Here is a 19,866-nt window from a genome sequence, read left to right on the forward strand (position 1 = left end):
CGTTTCGTCCCCTGTTTAGGTGACATCCTCAGTGCTTGGGATCCTCCTGTGAAGCGCTTCTGTGGTGTTTCCTTCGGCATTTATAGTGGCCTGTCCCTGCTGCTTCCGGTTGTCAGTTTCAGCTGTCTGCTGTAGTGGCCGGTATATTGGGTCCAGGTCGATTGTTTGTTGATGGAGTTTGTGGATGAGTGCCATGCTTCTAGGAATTCCCTGGCTGTTCTCTGTCTGGCTTGCCAGGGAATTCCTAGAGGCATGGCACTCATCCACAAACTCCATCAACAAACACATCGACCTGGACCCAATATACCGGCCACTACAGCGGACAGCTGAAACTGACAACTGGAAGCGGCAGGGACAGGCCACTATAAATGCCGGAGGAAACACCACAGAAGCGTTTCACAGGAGGCTCCCAAGCACTGAGGATGTCACCCAGACAGGGGACGAAACGTTTGCAACAAAAACTTCCAGCTCGGCGAACAGAACCACAGCAGCAGTTAAGTTACTATATTTTACATTAGGATTAAGTCTCGGCACAACATTGTGGGCCAAAGGGCCTTTTCTGTGCTTTTCTTTTCTATGTTCTATGTTCTAGTCTATAGACAAACAACTAGCAGAAAGGATGGTCAAGAACAAATTTTTATTAGTCATTTGTAGGATGTCCATGTTGCTGGCTGGGTCAGTATTTATTGCGCATCCTTAATTGTCCTTCATTATGTGAGGGTATATATTGGAAGGGATGTGCAAAAGAAGCAAGCGTGATCTAAGAAAAAAATGTTTTCAAACAGCAAGTAGTTAGGAAATAGAATGCACTATCTGGAAATGTGGTGGAGGCAGATACAATTGATGTATTCAAGTGAGCATTGGACGATTATTTGGATAGAAACAGTGTTCAAGTGTGTGGGGAAAAATCAGAGATTGGCACTGAGTAATGATGGTCATTTGAAGAGCCAGTGCAGCCGGGATGGGTTACATGGTCTCCTTCTGCACTGTAACCATCCTGTGATACAATTCCAACAAGACTCTTGAGATCAACCTCATGCCTGGCAGGCCCTTGCAGTGTTAATGGAGAAGATGTTCATATTTCTGGGTTTATAACAGGCAGAGCTGAGAACCCAGGGTTGAGTTGATTAGAACACAATTACATTTCGGCGAAAGCGAGAACTGCAGATATTGGAGATTAGAGTCAAAGGGTTTTTGGTCAGAACATCGACTCTCCTGCTCCTCAGATGCTGCCTGACCTGCAGTGCTTTTCCAGCACAATTGCATTTAGTTCACTTCGGGGAAAAGTTCACTGCAGCAGCAGTGATTTTCTAGCAAATGTCATCTCCAAGTCAGGAGAATTTGGAATAAAATCTTCATGTTGTTCAAAAAGGAAAAGCTTTAGGCTTTCATACTTGTGAAAGTTTAATGCAGTTAGACTCAGAAAGGAATTGTAAACTTTTCGTTATTGCTCCACAAAAAGAAAATGGAAGAGCTATTTAATTGGGAACTGGAAGAATTGAGACATGAGTATAATTTTGATGGAAAAGCGCAGCAGGTCAGGCAGCATCCAAGGAACAGGAGAATCGACGTTTCGGGCATAAGCCCTACTTCAGCCTTCCTGAAGAAGGGTTTATGCCCGAAACGTTGATTCTCCTGTTCCTTGGATGCTGCCTGACCTGCTGTGCTTTTCCAGCAACACATTTTCAGATCTGATCTCCAGCATCTGCAGCCCTCACTTTCTCCTCTATAATTTTGATGGATTTGCATCTCTGAAGCAGATGGCGTTGAGAGAAATGTTGAAACATTGTTTTGATGCTTGTGTTAAGACTCTTCTAAACTCTTCACTCAATTAATGTTATTTGTTCAAGAAAGGATCAAGGCAAAAGATGGAAAATTATAGGCTAATCAGCTTAACCTCGGTTGTTCTGAAGCAGATGGCGTTGAGAGAAATGTTGAAACATTGTTTTGATGCTTGTGTTAAGACTCTTCTTAACTCTTCTCTCAATTAATGTTACTTGGTTTGTTTTAATGTTCCCTCTGTGTAATAAACTTTGGTTCTTTTGTTAAAGAGTATCTGCAGCCCTTGCAAATAGTTATCAATGATGAATCCCCTCACTAACTAACTAAAACTCATTAGCATCCCATTCATTAAACAAGATTTTATTCTAGGATCTGACTTGTCCATTACTCCTGTCAGCTGACATCATCTAAAGAAACAATTTCACCGTCTTTGGCCAAAATGAGGAAAACTATTTACAGTAATTGAACAAATTGATTGTCAAGAACCCATTTGGTCAAAATGATTTGTTAAAGTGAAATTGCCAAAGAAAAAGTAATTTATGGAAAGGCCAAATAGCACTTGGTGAAGTAAAAATCTGCGTTATTTTGCAACTTACTGTGCTGAAGACAAAACACAAAAAGTTGCAAGGTATCAGCATGAATGGATTCTATTGGATGTTTATCTTGAATTTCAGCAAAATTATTAAAAGTGGCTCCTTAAACAAGTTTGCTGAAGAAATGCAAGCAATGTGAATGGATAAAAGAATGTCAGAGAATGTTAGAAAGTTGGAAAGCTTTACTAACTACCACTGAATGTCAAATTATAGGGAGAAACTGAAACTACAAAAGTTTTGTATGAAACTGAAAGTTCTGGAAATCCTCAGCAGGTCTCACAGACTCTGTGCAGAGAGAAACAAAGTTAATGTTTCATGTGGATCAGAACTCTTCTGCAGGATATTGATCTTGTCTTGTGGTTATCCGCTTTACACCAGATATTATGCAAACCACACACAATCTTTTCAACTCTGCATACAACTTTATCTCTCCTTGAGCGTTGCCAATATTGAACTCATATCAAGTTATGCCTGGTTAGTTAAATGTTTCACTTCCCTTACATATTGAAGGAGAGTGTGCTGAGTGCTTCTCTTAAGTTTGCTGCTATGTACCTCACACAAAAAGTCACAGGTGAGGCGATCTAACATCCGAAAAATTGTACCAGCTCAGCATTCTACAAGATATCATAATGACTGTTTGCAAGTAAAGACTACCACAAGCTGAAGAAAATGCAAGTGTGTAGAGTAGCTGTTGCCAACAGATCCCTATGCTGCAGTGAGATCCAGCCTACATATCAGTGTTACTTACAAACTGGAAGATAAATTCTATCATAAATCCCTTGATTGCAACCATCAGACACAACAGGGAGATGATGAAAAACATACTCGTGTACTTCTCAGTTTAGACTCCATCAGCATTCAGTCTAAACTTCTGCACACTATGATGGATTGGACTGTTTGCCTGAAAGGATAAAAACTATCTCCCTCTCCACCCATGACCAGTTCCAGGGGAGAACACAGAAAATACTTCCAAGACTCCCTGAAGCCTCTTTGAAATGTGGAATCATTGTCTTTAATAGACTGGAAGGAGCTCGTACTGATTAATCAAAATTGTTCACATTCACCTATCTACATCTTGGTTAAAATGCCACAACAGTGAGGCAGAATGGCAGCAGAGAAGGAAAGAAAAGGAAGCAAATCCTGCACTCCAGATCCCAATTTCTCATTAGACATCCTGCCCCATGTGACTATACATCTGTGGTCAAGAATCAGCCTTACTGGTCATGTGAACTCTGTTATAAAGTTGAATGCATGTACTGTACCTTTAAGAGAGAGAGAGTAAATGCTCTTCTGCTCTGACAGCTTACAAGCACTTGTGTATCTAACTAGATGGCAGTCCCAGAGTGTATTGGAAAATTGAAAATACGTAACATTTGCCTGTGAAATGGATACCTGAATTGGTAGCTGTTTTGACAACAATTCAAATTTAACCAATCGGTTTAAATTATGCCCCAGGATACAAAAACTAATTGAGTTTGAATTAATTATTTTGCCAACATTAAATCAATGAGATGATCTGATGTTCGGAGTATAAAAGTACAGGCATTTTGAAAATTGGAGAGAGAGCAATTGCCATTGAGAGAGACCCAAGAAATTAGGAAACATTCTCAATCAAAGGCATCTTTCCATATGGAACATACTCATAATGAAAGGAAAGAAAACGACCCAGGGATTTCAGCAGCTGGAAGAGTGAAGTGACAGAAGATAACAGTGACAATGTGGTTTTGAAATTAGGTTGGTGTAATTTTAATAAGCGTCTTATTGGAACAGCATATTGTTGTAGAGTTGGAGGCAGGTAATAAGCAGTTAAGAGAAGTGGTGTTTAGAGTTGTGAATAGTTGTTGTTACATGTTCACTTTTAGAGTTTAAAAAATAAATTGATGTTATTTTCATTAAATTGTGGAATTGGAGAGTTCTCTGCCACCCGTACGTTAAAAGATTACAAGATGAAGTGAGCTTTCCTGGGTGCTTGGTTTTATTAACAGAGGCGTTCACCGCTGTGTTGTAACAGTTTGAGCATTGTTCTGAGATTTACATAGATTTGAACAGATTTAGGGTACAAAAGATCCCAGCAGATTTTGCCGATTAGTGTCCTAGATCTTTAGATAAAACAGGTGAAAAAAATTGTTAATTTCGGTTATTTGTGGTTGGTTAAATTAAAAGTGAGATAAATGGCTCTTAAGTTGCTAAAGACATTTTGGGGTTTGAAAATGCTTCCCAAATTTGCCAAGGAAGTGTAGAAAGACAGAGGAAAGACATACTTTTAGAATTAGCGAATAGGTTAGAATTGGGTTGAAGCAGGAACAAAAGGACAGCTGAAATTGCAATGGCGTTGGGTAAGCACTTAGGTGTATCAAAGAAACAGACAACTGCACTAGAGTTAGAAAAAAAGTAAATTGCAATTGAGGCAAATAGAGTTAGAAGATAAAGAAAGAGAAAGAAAAGCCATAAGAGAAGAAAGAGAAAGAGGGAGAAAAAGAGAGAGAGAAGGAAAAGAAATGGAGAAAAAATTCTTAGATGAGCAAAGAGAGAGAGAAGAAAGAGAGAAAAGGAGAGAGAATTTGAACTTCAGAAGTTGTAAATTAGTCAGAAAGGCCAAGTTAACAGGATGGAGATGAAGAGAGAATGTATCGAATAATGTAAAACAATACCACATTTTGATGAGAAAGATGTCAAAGACACCTTTATTTCAATTGACCAGCTGGCTAGGCAAATGGAGTGGTCGGAGAACTTGTGGGTAATGCTAGGGGATCAACAGCAGGGATAAAATATCATTCAAAAAGCCATCCTTCATGATGAAGCTAGTAGAGACATATAGGTTAGGGAAAGAAAGACAAAAGAGGTGGGAATTGAACCCAGGTCACTGGCGCTGTGAGACAGCAGTGCTAACCACTATGCCACCGTGCTGCCTGTGATTGGTATCACATCCACAAATGTACATTTTCTCCATGGTACTGGAGGAAATGTATATTTCTGGATGTGGTACCAATCAAGCAGTTGCTTTGCCTTGGATGGTGTCAAGCTTTTTGAGTGTTAGTGGAGCTACACTTATTAGGGCATGTGAAGACTATTCAGTCACACTCCTGACTCATGTCTTGTCGATGGTAAACTGAGGAAGTCAGGACGTAAGTTCCTTGCCACAGAATTCCTAGCTTCTGGCCTGCACCTATAGCCAAAGTACTGGTCAGTTCATTTCCTGGTAAGTAGTAACCCCAAGTTACTGATACTAGAGCATTTTGCAATGGCAATGCGATTGAATTGTCAGATTCTCTCTCATTGGGGATGGCCATTGCCTGGCACTTACATAGTGTGAATGCTGTTTGCTATTTGTCAGACCTAGCCTGGGCATTGTCTTACTGTGCATGGTTATGGATAGCTTCAGTATCTGAGGAGTTGTGAATGAACATTGTGCAATTATCAGTGAACATTCCCCACTTTTGACCTCATGATGGACAGAATGACATTGTTGAAAGAGCTGAAGATGGCGATGCCGAGGAAACTGCCGAGAGAAACTCCTGAAGAGATGTCCTAGAGCTGAGATGATTGCCCTTCAACATTATCTTTTATCCTTGGTATGACTCCAACTTGCAGAGAGGTTTCCCTCCTGAGTGTCAGTCGGTAGGTTAGTATGAAGCAAGTGCTGCTTGTAAGGACAGTTGATAACACCTTCCTTCACGTTACTGATGATCAAGGGCAGACTGATGCAGCAGTAATTTTCCAGCTTGAATTTGTCCTGCTTTGTACGTACAGGAATACCTGGACAATTTTACACATTATCAGCTGGATGTCAGCATTGTCACTGTACTGGAACAGCTTTACTAGGGCTGTGACACGCACTGGAGCACAAGGCTTTAGTACTATTGCAGAATGTTGCCTAGTCCCATCATCTTTGTAGTATCCAGTGCCTTCAGCTGGTTCTTGATATCACATGGAGTGAATCAAATTGGCTGAAAACTGGTATCTGTGATGTTGGGCACTTCCAGAGGAGGCCAAGGTGGATACACTCAGCATTTCTGGGTTAAGATCTTTGTCAATTTAGGGTGTAGGTTTGCTCGCTGAGCTGTAGGTTTGATATCCAGACGTTTCATTACCTGGCTAAGTAACATCATCAGTGGCGACCTCCAAGTGAAGCAAAGCTGTTGCCTCCTGCTTTCTATTTAGCAGGAGACAACAGCTTTGCTTCACTTGGAGGTCGCCACTGATGATGTTACCTAGCCAGGTAATCAAACGTCTGGATATCAAACCTACAGCTCAGCGAGCAAACCTACACCCTAAACCTCAACCTAAGCTACAAACCTTCACAAACATTGCAAAAATCTTTGTCAATGTTTCAACCTTATCTGCTACACTGATGGACTGGATTCCTCCATTATTGAGGATGGTGATTATTTTGGAACTTGCTCATCAAGTAAGTTGTTTATTTGTCCACCACCATTCAGAACAAGATGCAGGTGAGGTGTTGAGCTTAGATCAGATCTGTTGATCTTTGTCTATCATTTTTTGTTTCTGCTGGTTGACAGGCAAGTACTCCTGTGTTTTTGCCTCATTGCACCTCATTTGTGGAGATGCTGTTGCTGCTCCTGGCATGCCCGTTTTGGTCTTCAATGAATCAGGATTGATCCTCCAGCCTGATGGTAATGGTGGAGTGGAGGAATATAACAGACATATGGGTGCAGACTGTGATTGAGACCAATTCTGCTGCTACCTCGCACTCACAGCTGCTCATGAATAGCCAATCTTGAGTTGCTAGATCTGATCAACATCTATCCATTTTGCATGTGGTAGTGCCGCACAACACCATGGAGAGTATCCTAAATGTGAAGATGGGATTTCATCCGAGTATTCACATTGACAGGGGCATCGGCAGCGGGCAGATTGGTGACAGTGAGGTCAAGTATGTCCTTCCATTTTGTCAATTTTTTTCACCATTTGCCCAGAAGCACCGGACGTGACCGGTGGGGTCATCAGTGCTTCTGCCAAGTCACTCTTGGTGATGGACATTGAGGTCTCACTATAAACCGAATCATCACAAGCTTAGGTTGATAGTGGAAAGTAACATTCATAACAATCATGTACCAGGCAATGAGCATCTCCAACAAGTGACAGTTATATTATCTGACTTTTAAATTCAAAGGCACGACTATTGCCTTCCTTTCAACATTTTGGACATTACCATTGACCGGCAGTTGTACTGTGCTAACCAAACAAATACTGTTCCTCCAATGCTTCAGTTAGTAACTCACCTCCTGACTCCTCAAAACTTGTTCATCATCTACAAGTTACGAGTCATGAGTGTGGGGCAATTCTTCACACTCTCCATCTAACTCCAGAAACACTCACGAACCTCCACCTACCACAAAGCACCATGCTTGCTTGCCATCTTATGCAGCCCCTTCAACATTCCCTCTCTCCACCACTGGCCATGGTACACTGCAGTAAATTACTAAAACGTTTTGACACCCCTTCCAAACCCACAATCTCTCCCCGTGGTCGAACAAAGGCAGCAAAAACAAGCTGCACTTTCCTCTCCAATTTCCACATGTACAATCATTACTTGGAGCTAAAATGTTGTTCCCTTATTGTCACTGAGTCAAATGCCTGAAACCCCCTTCATAATAGCATCATGTGTGTACCTACACCAAATGGACTTGTGCAGTGCAAGTAGACAGCTCACTAGCACCCCCTTGAGGGCAAGTAGAAATGAGAAAGTTAAAAATCACACAACACCAGGTTACAGTCCAACAGGTTTAATTGGAAGCACACTAGCTTTCGGAACAACGCTCCTTCATCAGGTGATCACCTGACACCTGATGAAGGAGCGTCGCTCCAAAAGCTAGTGTGCTTCCAATTAAACCTGTTGGACTGTAACCTGGTGTTGTGTGATTTTTAACTTTGTACACCCCAGCCTCACAGCGCCAGAGACCCGGGTTCAATTCCCACCTCAGGCGACTGACTGTGTGGAGTTTGCACGTTCTCCCCGTGTCTGCGTGGGTTTCCTCCGGGTGCTCCGGTTTCCTCCCACAGTCCAAAGATGTGCAGGTAAGGTGAATTGGCCATGCTAAATTGCCCTAGTGTTAGGTAAGGGGTAAATGTAGGGGTATGAGTGGGTTGCGCTTCGGCGGGGCGGTGTGGACTTGTTGAGCCGAAGGGCCTGTTTCCACACTGTAATCTAATCTAATCTAATCTAATCTCCAAATCATGACTAGAAATGAGAAATGATTCCTGAAGAAGGGCTTATGCCCGAAACGTCGATTCTCCTGTTTCTTGGATGCTGCTGCCTGACCTGCTGCGCTTTTCCAGCAACACATTTTCAGCTCTGATCTCCAGCATCTGCAGCCCTCACTTTCTCTAGAAATGAGAAATAATTGTTGTCCCTTTCAGCAATGCCCAAAAATCATGAATAAATAAAATCCAATCCAGAATTCCCACAATATTCCTGCTAACATCCTTGTGTACAAATCTTTCTGATGTTTCACCTCTCTCTGGCTCTGTCACTTGCTCCAGTCTGTAATCCTCGATGATCTCACATTTTTCCAAATCTGAGTCATTGATTCCTGGACCTGCTGATTTGTTGATTCACTGTATTGTTTGTGCACTTACATAGGAGTCATGGATTGGGAAGAACCCATCACACAATGATATCTGCACCGATAAATAGTATAAATTAGTGTTTGTTTTCATACAGATGTGACAATATATGGTATGACTCCATGGCTTTATTATGGCCTTTTACATCTCCTCCATCCATTGGGCCTGTGCCTAGAGCTGTCAGACCAGAAGCTTGAGAATTCCTTCCGATCTACCTTGCTACCTTTCCCTCCTGCTTTATAATGCTGCCTAATGCCAACCTGTTCAGCTAAACTTTTGTTCACTTCTCTGAATGTCTTTTGGTGACTTGGTACCATGTTCCTTCTGGTGATAGCTTGATGAAGAGCCTTGGGACATTTTACTACACAAGGGTCAATTTGGGTTATCTATCAGTTACTGATTCTGATAAAATGAGAGACATGGAATAGCCTCAGTCAATTATTTGTTCTTCATGCCGATGAGTCTGATTGAACCACATTTGTTCAGTGCTTTCCCTCATCTTATTGGAGAAGCACCATCAGAAACTCAGATTGAAGATATTTCACAACCTCTGTCAGATAAATCGTCAGAATTGAGAATGGCATGCTTTCACTCTGGCTCAGCACATACTAAATAAAACTGAAAGAACTGTGGATGCTGTAGATCAGAAACAAAACCAGAAATTGCTGGAAAAACTCAGCAGGTGGCATGGTGACTCAGTGGTTAGCACTGCTGCCTCACAGAACCAGGTATCTGGGTTTAATTCCACCCTCAGTCAACTGTCTGTATGGAGTTTGCACATCCTCCCTGTGACTGTCTGGGTTCCCAGCAGGTGTTCCGGTTTCCTCCCACAGTCCAAAAATGTGCAACTTAGGTGGATTGTTCATGTTAAATTGCCCATAGTGTACAGGGATGTGTAGCTTAGGTGTGTTAGCCATGGGAAATATCAGACTATAGGGAAAGTATGGGTTTGGGTGGGAGGGTCGATATGGACTTGTTGGGCTGAATGGCCTGTTTCCGCATTGTCAGGATTCCATGAAGTCTGGCAGCATCTGTGGAGGGAAATCAGAGTTAATCAGAGTTTTCCAGTCTGGGACCCTTCCTCAATACTGATGCTGCCAGACCTGTTGAGCTCTTCCAGTAATCTCTGTCTTTGTTACAGTACATTCTAAGATGGCTGACAAATCTGATGCATGATCTGCAAACTCTATGATCTTGGTGTCTGAAGGATTGAATCATTGAGTTACTCAGAGGGTGCTGTGTGCTCCATCCATCGCCTTGACTTTGGCTTCAACATTCTCTGTCGAAGTCTGTCCAATCACTCATTGCTTCCCTGAAAGCCTGTTCTCCATTCTGAGTGGTAGTGAGCTAGACTCATTGAGAAACCCTTCACATCATGCGTCGATAATATCATTGAAGCAACTCCTCTACTCTCCTGGGAATCTCTTGCCGTGATGTTCAGAGAAAAGCAGTTGCTCAGGAACTTGGTGTCAGGTTTGTGAATGAAATGACACACCCAGTGAAACTGGTTCTGGGTGATGACTGCTGTTTACACTGGGAATGTTGGTTAGGGACAAGAGGCTGGCAACTCATTTACAGAATTTAGTGGAGTCAGTGGTAACTGTAAAATTCAAACTGTTACTATTGGTTTGAAAAATAACAGAGCAAAACATGTTCTTGGGTTATCTCCTGTCTATAGTCATTTGTTACATTAATATAATGACTTCATTAATCATATATTTTCATCTAAAGTTGTTTCAAACTCAAGCAGCCCATATTACCCAGTGGCACAGGATACGTGATTGTAGAGCCTTCACCTCGACGAAGTAAGTTAATTGTACATATATAACTGTAGACTTGGTATATCAGAGGAAGTATAAATTGTCATATGAGGTAGTTGAACTGAAAGGGTTAACTCTGAACCTTTGGGATAGCTCCTCCCATTGATATAGAAATGATTGTCTCGGGGAGCAGCAAGCCAGTTGCAAATCACTAGCTCAACAATCTACAATCATGTCGCATAAACACAGCTGTATCCTTTCAGAAATAACAATGTCTTTTACATTGTGTAATAGAGTTCACCAGTTAGCTGTAGTTAACCTGAAGCTAATGTAACCTGTTATTATGTGTTATAAACCACTTCTTGTTACTCAAATTCAGGCCTTTTTGCAAAAAACTTATTATGGTTAACCCTTCATCACTTAATGCTGGTAAGTATCACAGACTAACATTAAAAGAAATATTGGTGCCAAAAGTTTTACTCTCATCACTTCCAAAGTAGTGGCAAGATGCATAGAGAGTGCGGCTTTTGGAACGAGGGCCATGGTGTGGGAATTAGAGCAGGACCATTCAGGAAAGATGTTTGGAAGCATTTCAACATAAAGTGGAGATAGATATTTGGAATTCTTTTCCACAAAGGTCAATCAATGCAGGATCAGTTGTTTGTTTTAAATCTGAGATAGGTAAAGTTTTGTTATGCAAAGTATTAAGAGACATGTGCCAAAGTCATGTGCGTCACGTAAGGCTATGGAACAGCCATGAACTCATTGAAGAGTAGAAAGGGCTCAAGGGGTTGAATGGCCTACTTGTGTTCCCATGTTCCTTTGGAACACTGTCATTGTTCAGAGAGACCAGAGCAGTTAACACCACCTCTGGCTTGGGAAGGGGTGCTGAGCACTGTCTGGTGAGGGAGAGGGTGATAAGCATTTCTGCTGGTGCTGGCATGATCACCAATGGATTTATAACAGTTAAATGCCTCGCCAAGCTTTACACCAGCTGTGAAAATCTCTAAAAAGTCTGTGTGTAAAGCTAGGGTAAGTATAGGACAAACATCCCAGGTCTGTGTCTCTGGCCAATTGCGCAGCAATCTCAGGAGGATAGAACCACCAATCAGAAGATTAAAAGCTGCTATAAGACTGTCAGGTGTAGACCAGAAGTAGGCCATTCTGCCCATCAAGTCTGCTCTGCCATTCAATGAGATCATGACTGATCTAATAATCCTCACTCTACTTTCCTGCCTTACTTTAATAACCCTTGATGCCCTAACCAAATAAAATTTTGTCTATCACAGCCATTGACTATAATTAATGATGCCTTCTGTGGGAAATAATTTACAGATTCACTGTTTTCACCTCTGTTTTAAGTGTGCAGTCTCTAACTCTGAAAATATGTCCTCTCATTCTAGTTTCTTTCACAAGGGGACACAACCTCTCTGCACCTACTCTGGTGAAACCTCCAAAGAATCTAAATCTCCAAAGTATGTTTCAATATTGTCATTTCTTACTCTTCTCAACTCCAATGAGTATGGATTAGATTGGCGCTGGAAAAGCACAGCAGGTCAGGCAGCAGCCGAGGAGCAGGAAAATTGACGTTTTGGGCAATTTTAACTCCCTCTCCCACTCTGCCGAGGACATGCAGGTCCTGGGCCTCCTCCACCGCCACTCCCTCACCACCCGACGCCTGGAGGAAGAATGCCTCATCTTCTGCCTCAGAACACTTCAACCCCAGGGCATCAATGTGGACTTCACCAGTTTCCTCATTTCCCCTCCCCCCACCTTACCCCAGTTCCAACCTACCAGCTCAGCACCATGACCTGTCCCACCTGCCAATCTTCCTTCCCACTTATCCGCTCCAACCTCCTCTCCGACCTATCATCTTCATCCCCACCTCCATCCAACTATTGTACTCTTAGCTATCCTTCTCCCCAGCCCCAACACCCTCCCATTTATCTCTCCAGCCCGGAGGCTCCCTGCCTCATTCCTGATGAAGGGCTTTTGACCGAAACATCAACCTTCCTGCTCCTCGGATGCTGCCTGACCTGCGTGCTTTTCCAGCACCACTCTGATCTTGACTCTGATCTCCAGCATCTGTAGTCCTCACTTTCACCCCATCCAATGAGTATAGGCTTAACCTTCTCAATTTCTTCCCCAGACCCTGGATTGACTAATGAACCTTGTCTGGACTGCCTCTAGTGTCAGTATATCTTTCCTTAGATAAGGGAATTAAACCTGTGCACATTATTCCAGGTGTGGTCTAATGAATACCTTGAACAGATTGAACAAGACTTTTTCATTCTTTGATTTTTACACATCATTCTCTTTTGATATAAGTGTCAACTTTCCATTTGTCTTCCCAATTACCAGCTGAAATTATAAGCCATCTTTTTATTATTTATGCATGAAGACGCCCAATCCATCTGTGCTATAGCTTTCTGCGGTCTTTCTCTATTTAACTAATAAATGCTGGCCAGATGGTAACACTCAGTTCCCACAAATAAATAAAAAAAGATATTCAGCTTCTCTATGCTTCCTGCCAAAGTTCCAAACCATGTTTTTCACATTATATTCCAGCTGCCATATTTGTGTCCACTTACTTAACTTGTCGATATCTCTCTGCAGACTCTTTTCTATCATCCTCACCAGATGCCTTCATATGTTTGTCATTCACAAATCTGGCCATATTCACTTCCTCAAAATCATTAATATAGACAATAAATAATTGTGGACACAGAAATTTCTGGAGAAACTCAGCAGGTCTGGCAGAATCTGTGGACCGAAAGCAGAGTGAACACTTTGGAGTGAGTGATCCTTCTTCAGAATGCATGGTAATTAGGTAACAGGTGTTGGTATTTATGGGGTAGGGTGAGGACTAAAAGATAGAACCCAACTAAGAGGCTTACACTGCAAAATAAATCGACAGAAATTTCAGTGAAGTACTTCATTGAATCTTTGGAATCCATTGGTGTATTTTCCTGTGCAAATGTGCTTTTATACATCAAGAATTACAGAACACAGCTTTGGCTGTAAAATATGCTTGGTTTACTCAAACTTGGTGCAGAAGTGTGTCATTCCAGGGTTATGGACTGAATACATAATCAGCACAGATATGCCAGAAAGTGTTCATACTCTTGATATTCTGTAGCAAGGATAACAAGTACAGTCAAAAAGTGTTGCTCTGGAAATACACAGCAGGTCAGGGAGCTTCCGAGGAGCAGGAGAATCAACGTTTCGGGCATCAGGAATGTGGTGGGGTTGTGGGAAGGGGGCTAAGAGATAAATAGGAGGATGAGGTGGGGCTGGGGGGAAGGTAACTGGCGAGGTGATAGGTAGATGGAGTCAAGAGAGGGTGGAGCGGATACATGGGAAGAAGATAGACAACAAGGACAGGTGCCAAGTTGGAGAGTTGGATCTGGGATGAGGTGGGGGAGGGGCAATGTACAGTGTGTACTTGCTATTGCCAGTGAAAAGAACTTGGACTGGGGACTAATTCAAAGAAGCCAGTGGTTAGGATGTGGGAATGAGCTGTTACTTTCACATTTTATTTACTCTTTTCTTTTATGGAGAAAGTTAAATAGTCTAATAGACAGCCATATACACAGCACGCTATATTTAATGGAGCATGATCACATTTTCCAAATTTATCCTGTGTAGCGGCCTCACCATCACCCAGATGAGCTGAGCTCTCCCAGTGCAGACCAAGCATTAACAGTGGGACTTCCTTCTTATGACAGCTCAGTGACAACAACTGGTGTATTTACCCACTGACACAGCCTTGTTCAGAATATTACTCAGATTCGTTTTCTCACTGTGCATGTGTACTTCCTGTAGCACCAGCTAATGGTCCTCCTGGGATTACCACTGCCATGGAATCTGTGATTAACTGAATGAAAATATATTGATAATTGAAGGTGTAGTGCATCGTAATTTTTCTGTCTTTTTCTTTATTTTCAGCTCCAGTTCTTGGAAAATGTGTCCGGGGACAGCCCATTGTGTCACCATCTGGTTTTTATTATAAAGACCAGTGGATGTCATCGACCTGCAATATTTACCACTTTGACACTCCTGCAAAAATGACAAACTGTCTTCGTCGAAAAAGAGTTTCTCTGTTTGGAGATTCCACAATGCGTCAGTGGTTTGAATACTTGATACAAACGGTTCCAGGTCTATCTGTTAGTTTCTATCGTTTTGTACTAATATGAAAACCTATCTGTCTGACCTTGTGTGCATCCATCCGCCTGTCCATCTGTTAGCCTATCTCTGTCAGTTGGCTTGTCTATCTTTATTATTGTGTGTGTAGCATAGATTGCATATGAAATGCATGTATGACATCTGAAATTTGTCAATTGTACTTTTTAATTTGTTAAAAGTATTCGCTGTCTTCTATGGCCAAGTCAAGTTTGTAACCAGCTTATTGACACCCAGTAGATCCCATGAGACCTAATCTTCTGGACAAGTCTACAATGAGGGACCTTGTCAAATACTTTAGAAACGTCCGTGCAGATAACCTCCAGTACCTTCGTCAATCAACTTTCTCACTTCCTCAAAAACCTCAAAGAAATTTGTGAGACGAGAATTTCCCCATACAGAGCCGTGCTGAGTATTCCTAATAAGTCAATTGTCTTCTAAATGCGAGTAAATTGTCTCACTAAGAATATTGTCCAAGCATTGTCGGGCCACTGATGTAAGACTCACCAGCCTATAATTTCCTGGATTATCCCTGTTGTCCTTCTTAAATTCAGGAATGATATTAGCGATTCTCCAGCCCCTGGGACCTCACCTGTGGCTGAAGAGGACACAATCATCTCTGGATCAGTGGTGCTGGAAGAGCACAGCAGTTCAGGCAGCATCCAACGAGCAGCGAAATCGACGTTTCGGGCAAAAGCCCTTCATCAGGAATAAGACATGGTTGAAGAGCTTCAGGGCAGAGGAAATGACCTGGGAGTTGCAGTGGGAGAGGGACTCCCTGAGATTCTTGTAGAGAGAGGAGGAAAACTTCTTCAAGGCAGGCATCCTTGCAAGAGGATTCACAGTAGGGTTAATGTCCACAAGGACATTGGTGACCCTCCAATTTAGGTGCAGCCATCCTTCTTGAACACGTCCATCCTCCCTAGAAGAGATCCCATTGATCCAAATATCTGTAGCCCTCCTACACCAGCTGTGTAGCCAGACCTATGTTATTTTCATATTTATGGCCTCACTAGCATATGGCACAGGAAATAATCCTGAGATTACAACCCTAGAGGTCCTGCTTTTCAACTTCCTGCCTATCTCCCAAATTCCCTTTACAGGTCTTCATCACTCTTCCTGGTTATGTAATTAATCCCAAAATGGACCATGTTCTCTGGCTGCTCACCCTCCCCTTTCAGAATGCTTTGTGCCTGCTCAGACAATTCTACCATCTTCGAGTCTTGTTCATGGCCACAGAAACACCTATCTGTGCCCCTGACTGTAGAGTCCCCATTACTAACACTTGCCAATTCTTCAACCCATCTGCGGTACAACAGAGCCAATCGGTGTGCCATTGATCTGGCTGCTACTGTTCCTTTCCCCTGCCAAGCTATCCAACCCCTCAGCTGTATCCAAAACAGTTTCCATGTAACAGAGGGTAGTAGCCATAGGAGACTCATGCACTGTCTGGGTGCCCTTCCTGGTGGTTGACCGTCTATCTAGCTGAACGTTTGGTGTGACCACATCTCTGAAACTCCTAACTATCAAATGTTTTGCCTCCTGTAGGCTCTGTAGTGAGTCCAATTGCTACCCCAATCCATGTGGTCTGAGAGGAGCTGCACATGGACATACTTGTTGCAGACATAATTGTCAGGAATATTTGACTTCTCCCTGATCTCACACATCTAACAGGAGAAGCACGTCACTCCAATAACTGTCTTTACGACCCCTCCAGAAACTATTGCACTTCTAGTAACACTAAACATTTGGTTTATAGAAATAGCTGCACCTCTTGCTAAAATATTCCAGTACAGCTACAATTCTGGCATCTTTCCAATAATGTGAAAGCATGTCTATGAATGTCATATCCACAAAAAGCAGGACAAATCTGATCCAGCCAATTACTGCCCCATAGGTCTCGTGTCTAATCAGCAAAACGTGACTGAAAATATTATCAACACCAATATCAAGTAGCACTTAGTAAACAACAACCTACTTACTGACACTTACTTTGGATACTGCCTGACCAACTCATCTCCAGGGTACACCACATCATTGGGTCAAATGTGGGCAAGAGTGCTGAATTCCAAAGGGGAGGTGGCATCATTGCCTTTGACACCAAAGTAGCACTTGACTTAGTATAACACCAATAGTTATGAAAGGAATTGATATTAAACCTACTACAACAGAAGATCATTGGGGTTTTTGGAGGTAGTCATCTCAGCCCCAGGATATCACTTCCCAGCATAATGCCCTGGCACCCCCTATACCTTTAGTTGCTTCATCAATGACCTTTTGTAAGAACCCCATCTCCATAGGTTCAGGCTCTTACTGCAAAATGCCAATAGTTCACAGCAACTTGAATACTGAGCAAAAAAAAAAGTAATACCCCTTGACTAGATTAGATTCCCTACAGCATGGAAACAGGCCATTTGGCCCAACAAGTCCACACCAACCCTCCGAAGAGTAACCCACCCAGATCCATTCCCCAACCCTATAATTACTCCTGACTAATGCACCTAACACTACAGGCAATTTAACATGATCAATTCACCTGACCTGCACATCTTTGGATTGTGGGAAAAAACAAAAGCACCCAGAGGAAACCCATGCAGACACAAGGAGAATGTGCAAACTCCACATAGACAGTCGCCCGAGGCAGGAATCAAACCCGAATCCCTTGGCGCTATAAGGCAGCAGTGCTAACTATTGAGGCACCATGCTGCCCTGAAGCACTGAACTACAATAAAACTCACTATGACACTATTTGCCACAAAGTAGTATGAGCTAGGGTCTGACTCGGATCATCAATCAGATCATAACGGATCTCCAAGCACATCTCCATAGCAGCAGACCATCCACCCTGCTCATTGCTGCAACAAGTCCGTCAAAGACTCTCTTTACATCTTTCTTGATATGGCTGTGCGTCATATAAAGTAAGATATTCCTTTTGCCCAATCAGCCAGTCCTTAAGAAATTTTAAGCCTTTGCGCTTCAGTTTGTGCCTCGCTTTTATTTTGAGGGGGAAAAGAAGAACCGATACCAGATGGAAAGCAATGGGGCGAGAGCGAGACTGCTCGGACTTATTAATGTGTATTAATTTCTTGTTAAAAGCTACTGTCAGATGTACTTTTCCCAGGCCTTATCTCAGTTACATTTCAAAAAACATAGCAGTTGTCTGGGATCACATCTCTAACAGCCTTATTTACCTGCTGTGCTGAGTGGGGGACTTATATTTACTGTCTTTATAACACACAAGCAAAATGTCCTTCCTTTTTTCCTTATGGCATTAACACAATTTTGAATCACTTGCTAATCTGAACAGGTCTATGGATTGAACAAATGTCTCATCTCACCTTCCTGTTCACAAACACACAATGCAGTTTTTCAGGGAAGTTACTGTTCCTCCTTTGATGTTCCATTCCACCACCATGGGACAAACTCTGCCCACAGGACTCTACCACAGCCAGTTTATGTTTGTTATTGTTATGAAATGTACCATCAGCATGGTGATATGGAAAGTTTGATCATCTTCAGACAGATGCCATTTGCTTGATTGACTGTAAACTTCCTTGATTATTTTTTCATGTGTACATGTTGTTAACATTTTCCTTCCTTCTGATATTGTACTGCCTTGTTGGTCACTTGCATTTGTCCTTGGGCCTGGCTTTGCTTTTGTGCCTAATTCCATGCACATGACTGGCCACATTCCTTTGGCACTACAAGCTTTCCAAATATGGCAAAAAGCTGCACAACCTTTGGGTAAATGTGACAAACTGCATCCATAACAGATTCTGCTTGTTTGGTGCACTTTGCTGCATCTAATGCATGCAGCTGATGCTCACCTACCACTCTGGCTTCACACTTGCATCTATCCTGAAGTAATGTGTAAATGGTCTGGATCAGTAACAAAGATTCTTTTGTCAAGATTAGAGTGCTGCTGGAAAAGCACAGCAGGTCATGCAGCATCCAAGGAGCTGGAAAATCAACGTTTTGGGCAAAAGCCCTTCATCAGGAATTCCTGATGAAGGACTTTTGCCCGAAATGTTGATTTTCCTGCTCTTTGGATGCTGCCTGACCTGCTGTCCTTTTCCAGCACCACTCTAATCTTGACTCTGATCTCCAGCATCTGCAGTCCTCACTTTCGCCTAACAAAGATTCTTTTGTCAAGCTTTAAACAGTGTGGAGGTGGTGTCTAACACAATGGAGGCCTCAACAACTCCTCCTCCTCAGAAAAGTCACATTTACTTCTCTTTGCATCGTTTAACAAACCGGTCAGGGGACTCTTGAGTCTGTTCACTATATGATATGAGTCGGAGTTTGTTAATCCTAAAGTTAGTTCATAGCTTGTGCTGCTTCTCAAGAATATTTCAGACCTTTTCTGGATCTTTCAGATCATTTATAAGACTGGATGAGTTAATTCTGCAAAGCCTTTTGTTACCAAAAAAGATTTTCAGACATTTCTTCTTGGGATCATCTATCACTCGATCAGTAAATAGGTTGTTTAAGTTGTCATTGTTGAGTAAAATGTTCAGTGTTTGCTTTTCAGTTCTCTGTGATTGTTTTCATTCTTATTTTACTGAAGTTGAGTGCTGTGCAGTGTATCATTATTCCGTGTTACTAGTTTTTTGTTTTTCTCTGTATGCTTCCATCTGTGTCCCTTCATTTTTTTGTTGCTGCCCCATGACTAGCTGCGCCTCCTTTCGGAGTGTTGTTTCAGGAATTCCAGCTTTGTAGGTTTCAGATTGCAATTTGTACTTAAGGGGGTTTCTGTCTCTCTACAGCATTTGTACCAAATAAGGAGTAATGATGTCACATTGGCTTTCTTTTACATTTGACACTAATTTGTCGAAAGAAATCGGTCTGGACTGAAATAAACATTCTTACGGCAGAGAAGTGTTTTGTAAGCAGTATTGATTTCGGAGAGCTTTGTATCAATTCTGTCAGGAACATTTGCCTTCCTTTTTTAACATTAGAAC

At 42.2% G+C, this 19,866-nt stretch overlaps 1 protein-coding gene across 1 annotated transcript in view; it reads left to right on the forward strand.

The window, feature by feature from the left end:
- LOC122555517 overlaps nucleotides 1–19,866 on the forward strand; it is a 126,456-nt gene that overhangs the window by 104,534 nt on the left and 2,056 nt on the right. Inside the window, 5 exon segments of the mRNA XM_043701540.1 lie at nucleotides 6,896–7,009; nucleotides 7,161–7,269; nucleotides 10,695–10,768; nucleotides 11,087–11,152; nucleotides 14,672–14,881. Of these exon segments, the coding sequence (XP_043557475.1) occupies nucleotides 6,896–7,009; nucleotides 7,161–7,269; nucleotides 10,695–10,768; nucleotides 11,087–11,152; nucleotides 14,672–14,881 (573 nt within the window).

Source organism: Chiloscyllium plagiosum, chromosome 12 (assembly GCF_004010195.1).
Source record: "Chiloscyllium plagiosum isolate BGI_BamShark_2017 chromosome 12, ASM401019v2, whole genome shotgun sequence".
Lineage (NCBI taxonomy): Eukaryota > Metazoa > Chordata > Chondrichthyes > Orectolobiformes > Hemiscylliidae > Chiloscyllium > Chiloscyllium plagiosum.